General features: G+C 37.1%; 1 protein-coding gene across 2 annotated transcripts in view; it reads left to right on the top strand.

Annotated features, from left to right (window-relative positions):
- Positions 1-564: 564 nt before the first annotated feature.
- The window catches only part of LOC138175775 (ATP-sensitive inward rectifier potassium channel 8), a 9189-nt gene continuing 4119 nt past the window's right edge, over positions 565-5634 (top strand). Inside the window, exons 1-3 of one of the 2 annotated variants that reach the window (XM_069106233.1) lie at positions 565-678; positions 1067-1197; positions 2073-2518. In XM_069106233.1, the coding sequence (XP_068962334.1) occupies positions 2145-2518 (374 nt within the window). In that variant the 5' untranslated portion in view covers positions 565-678; positions 1067-1197; positions 2073-2144. Of the gene's footprint in view, positions 679-816; positions 1198-1762; positions 1902-2072; positions 2519-5634 lie in introns of those variants that run through there. The other variant, XM_069106235.1, reaches the window with a different exon arrangement.

The raw sequence follows: 5634 nt of genomic DNA, 5'->3' as shown, positions 1-5634 counted from the left end.
TTCCAATTTATTAATTTTTCAGCATTCACTTCCATAAGTTTTAAATTTTCTCCCCCTCCCTTCCTCCCTAAAGCCAAGTGCAATCTGATGTGGGCTCTATACATACATTCCTATTAAACACCTAATTCTATTTTAACCTACAGACCCTTGTTTTCTTCATGGGCAAAAAAAAGGGGGGGGGGGCATTGGCCTATAAATGACTTCTAAAGTTCCTTTCACTTCCAGGTCGTATGACTTAGTGTGTAGCATTTATTGTGGGATTGTGGAGAAAGTGCTAGCATTGGGGTCAGAGGATCTGGATTTAAATCTCATTTCTGCCCATCTACAACCTATGTGGCCTTGGGTAAAGACACTTCACCTCTCTGATTCTCGGTTTCCTAATCAGTGAAATAAGAGGGTTGGGCCAGATGGCCTTTAAGATTCCTTTTAATTCTAGATTTAAAATCCTAGGATACAGTTTGGAAACCTTCCTTGTATAAATTCTCTGGTCTTTCCTTGGCTGCTTGGAGTATCACGTCTGTTTCTAGGTTTGGAAAAAAAAAAAAAGAAGAAAAGTAACTTTCTCCTTTACGTCAGTAAACTCTGAAATGTCCTCCCCCTGTCTGCTGGGAGCCTTTTAAAAACTCCAAGCTAGGCGGCAAGAGGCTGGGGCTACAGGGAAATGAGCTTTCTTCCGAGGTTCCCGCCCTCATCTTTCCCCATCCTTTCCCTTCCGATCGCAGCTCCCTCTGGCTTGCCCTATTACTTACTCCCCGGGACTCGCCTCAGCCGCCCCCCCCCCCCCCCCCCCCCCCCCCCCCCCCCCCCGCTTCCCCCTTCCTAGCACATCGCTACTCTGCGCCACAGCATCGTAACCCTGGCGCACGTCAAACCACTAACCCAGAGGGTGATTTATTGAGCACCACCCCTCCCCCAACTTTATCTTTCCTCCTTATGTCCACTACCCCCAACTCCATACACAAAGGGAAGACAATTAAGCTGGGGGAGGGGGATGCTGTTACCTCCACTCTCTCCCCTACTCACAATTCATTTGTACCTTTTTATTTTTTTGACTATTCCTTCCGAGATCTGTCCCCTTAGTGACGAGTAACAGCCTGCTTCTGTGCTCTGGGATGGATGGAAGCTTCAGTGACTTGACTGGTGGTCAGCCCGCAGCGAGGGTGAGGACTCCAGCTGTTCCAGCTGCAGCAGATTCTTGTAAGTTTCATCTCTTTTCCTGGGGCAGGGGCATCGTCTTCTCCCTTCACCTTTTCCAAGAAGGTAGAAAAATGGAGAACAAAGTAAAAGTCTCTGGTGTGTACTTTGTGTCCCCTAAATTCTGGAATTTCCTTTTCTTAGACCGAAGTTCATTTTTCTTGGTCTCTTTTAACTACCTTGTGGTTTCTGCATTAATTCTGTAGTTGGAATAAATTGACTAATTGCTTTGAAACTAATAATTTGGAGTTTGAATTTGAAGGATGGTTAGTGTCTATTATTTTATTAAGTATAATGAAAATATAACTTATGTGATTCAAGAATAATGAATGCCTTCAGACATTTCCTGCTTCTAAAAAATTTCAAGGAAGTTTTCTTCCAGCTCTGTGGATTTTGCTATTTCATTGTAACTATTTGATGTGCATTATCATTCTTTACTGGCCTAACTGGAGTTTTGCATGTGATTATTCCTTTTAGAAGTCCTATTAACAAATATAATTTATTCAGAAAACTCTATAGGGGAGGGGGGAGCGCCTCGTTTGTTTTGTTTTGTTTTGTTTTAAATGAGGTTTGGATGTGCTTACATCAAGAATGAAGGGGAAAATTGAATCCAGGCCAAAAATCTCATCTGAAACAGATACTTAGGAAAAATCAGAATTTTGCTCAAATAATCCAGAAAAATGGCTGTTTTCCATATTACTTTGCAGGTATGTAAGTAATGGCCAATATTCAGGCAAGTAAGTGAATTTAATTTAAATTCTATAGATAATGGTCTCAGTTCTCCAATGTATGGACATGGATTCTTTGTCTGTATTATAGACAAAGTATTATAGAGATAAGAAAATGAGATTTTAAAAATCATCTTTCTCCCTGTGTAGGAAGACAAATCAGAGAGGAGGAGATAGGTGGAGAAGCAGTTTATAATATAGGTTGGCTATGATAAAAGGAAGATGTTGGCCAGAAAAAGCATTATTCCAGAAGAGTATGTGCTGGCCCGGATTGCTGCCGAGAACCTGCGCAAGCCACGCATCAGAGACAGGCTTCCGAGAGCTCGCTTTATCGCCAAGAGCGGGGCCTGTAACCTAGCCCATAAGAACATTCGGGAGCAAGGGCGCTTCCTCCAAGACATCTTCACTACCTTGGTGGACCTGAAATGGCGCCACACACTGGTGATTTTCACCATGTCCTTCCTCTGCAGTTGGCTGCTTTTTGCCATCATGTGGTGGCTGGTGGCTTTTGCCCATGGTGACATTCATGCTTACATGGAGAAAAGTGGTATGGAGAAAAGTGGCGTGGATTCCAGTGCTTGTGTGACTAATGTCAGGTAAGCATGTAGTTAGATCACAAAGAAAGTGAGTTTGGTGTAATAATTAGAACCAAAAATGCCTTATCAACTATCACTTTATCACTCTTTATAGTGGGTTCTTAACCTTTTTTTTTTGTTGTTGTTGTTCCATAAACCCCTTTGTCAGTCTGGTACAAAGTACAGATTCCTTTTTAATTAACTCTTTTAAATAAATGGAATAAAATAAATAATTTTGCAAAAGAAGTCAAAGATGGTTGAAAATAAAGATGTATTTTTTTTCTCATCCGAGTTCATGGACTCCTGAAATCTGTCCATGGTCCCCTTGGTGGCCAGATCATGGATCCCTGATTAAGAACCCCACTTTACCATAAGTTTGACTGGAAAAAAAGTGAAGGGCTTGATACACTCTCCCAAAACAACACCTTAATTGTAACAGGTAACTTGGGACATCTGAAAACAAAAGTTGCTACTTTTCATACAGTTTATGTCTAAAAAACCAACTTAAATGAAACCTTCTTTACATGACTCCCTTAAAGTCCTGCCTTCTTGAAATATATTATCTGATATATTTTTAGACTGATCTAAAATGAGTTTTCATTGGGCATTTCCCAATGTAACTTTTAAAAAAGATGAATAGGATATTTTATTTTGGCAGTACATACTTGACTAAAGAAATATAAAGCAAAATGTTTACTTTTCAATACAGAAATATTGTAGTCCCTATTTTAAATGCACACAGACAAGTCTATAGACACAGACAAACTGATCGCATCATGGGATATTCCCCTTAACATTTTCATATATTAAAAAAAAGGTCAGAAAACTAGATTCAGTGGGGTTCCTAATTAAAATATCATAAGATATAAAATAACTTGCCTAAAGGCAAAATCTTCCTTATCATGATTCATCTTTATGCATTTTACTATGAACAGCTATTTTTGAAATTAGATATTTAAGCATGAATCAATGCTATAAGACATGTATTTTTAAGAGTGTTCATCTAGAATTGTCATTGAGGGAGCTGTTTATAAGGAATGCATTTAATGGTGCCTTCTCATTTCCAAATGGATGTAGAAAGGATTCATACTTCAGGAACAGCTGCACACAGTGACCTCTGAAGGCCCTTCCAGATCTAAGATTCTAGAAATACAGCTCAAGAAAAAAAATCAGTCCTCACATTTTCCTAAATCTTGGAATGTTTTTTAAAATATTATTTCTTAAATATTGCCAATATATTTACGTAAAGAGAATTTTAACTCTCATGATTGAAGATATGACAGGAATATTTGGTTGTGTGGGTTTTTAATCTTCTATTTTTATTTGTTTTTAGTGTAACATTGAGTAAAGATTATTTATATTAGTTGCAACAATTTCACAAAGTTACTGTTAGGTGACAGAAACAGAGATGGAAAAATGCCAGGACATTTTATAAATAGTATTCCAAATTTACATACTGCATATAACTAAAACCTTTCATTAGCTCAAAGAAATCTTTATTTTCAAGAACATGTAAAGAATAAAATCAAGTCACTTCTTTATTAGGAACGAACAAGCCAGTGAAAAAATTACAGTTTATTAATCTTAGAAAGTATAGTAACACAGACTTTTTTTTTCTAGAGATAGTAAGCTATACATTCAGCTTAGGTGAACTTTATCAAAATTTTTGCATTAATTTTATTATGAGTACATTTGTAAAAAAAAAATTTTAAACTAATAAAAATTCAATAGTTGCTCAATAACCAAAGTAAAGCAAAAGTCTTGCAAGTTGTGGGTGACTGGAGATATAACATGCTTGACTATAAAGCTAATCTTAATTCACTGTTGAAATTGGTATTGTTAACCCATATTTATCTTATGAGAAATAACTCATACTATTATTATTCTGTGAGAAATATTTTGATCAATTTATAAAAACATATCACTGATCATAACTGGATAAAGTGAAATAATGACTAGTGAACATATGGTTAACTTTATTAACAGCATAGTAATGTGGGATTGTCACAAAAAATGTAATTCAGTAATCTATAAGTGATTCTTTTAAAGTATCTTAAAATTTTTCTAAATCAGTACATCAGCAAGCCTTTATTATAGAGTGCCTGTCCTATGCCTGGTACTGTACTAAGCATGGGAGATAAATATGCAAAGAAAGAAACAATTTTTATTCTTCAAGAGTTTACATTAAAATGATGGAGACAAATACATCTATAAGCATATACAGAATAAATATGGAGAGAATAAATACAAATAAATTCAAAATAATTTAATAAATGCATATATGCAAAAAGTTGTTTGAAAAGCAGGGCACTAGTAGATAAGGCCAGCTGGGGAAAGTTTATGTAGAAGGTAGTGCTCAAGCTGTCTTAAGGAAGAGAAGGATTCTGTGAAAGGGAGGTGAGACAGAGTACATTTCAGGCTTGGGGGATGGCCAGTTGCAAAGTTGCAGACATTGGAGATAAAATATAGTGTGGGAGGAAAAGAGAAAAGATCAGTTTGGCTGGATTGAAGAGTGAAGGAGGGGGAATAATGTCCAGTAACTCATTAAAGATAAGTTGGGAACGAATTATGAAGAGCTTCAAAAGCTGAACAGAGTAGGTTATATTTGATCCTAGAGGCAGTAGGAAGCTACTGAAATTAATTGAGGAAAATGACCTAGAAATTCAATCAAGGAAAATCACTTTGGCAACACTATGGAGGATGGACTGGAGAGGGAAGAAATCTGAGAGAGAGAGAGACCAGTTAGGAGACTAGATGATGAAGAAGTGAACTGACGTAGTTACTATGTAAGTAGAAAGAGTCAACTGTGTTGTGGAGGTAAAAACAAAATTTGGCAAGTGATTTGAATATATGAAATTTAGGGAGAATAAAGAATCAAGGATAACACTGAGGGTAAGAACCCAGAAGACTGGAAGAATGGTGTGCCTTTGAAATAGAGAAATTTGGAAGAGGAAGAGATTTTGGGGAAAGTTAACATGTTCATTTTTGGACGTATTGAGTTTGAGATGTCTTTAGGACATCTAATATGGAATGTCTGATAGGCAATTGATATTGCTAGACTGAAGCCTGCGATAAACTGGGTACGTGTGTACACACACACACACACACACACACACACACACACACACACACACACA

Source organism: Petaurus breviceps, unplaced genomic scaffold, assembly GCF_028583685.1.
Source record: "Petaurus breviceps papuanus isolate PSGF00001 unplaced genomic scaffold, PetGlider_PUasm1.0 79, whole genome shotgun sequence".
NCBI lineage: Eukaryota > Metazoa > Chordata > Mammalia > Diprotodontia > Petauridae > Petaurus > Petaurus breviceps.
This window is presented reverse-complemented; position numbering and strand designations above follow the sequence as displayed.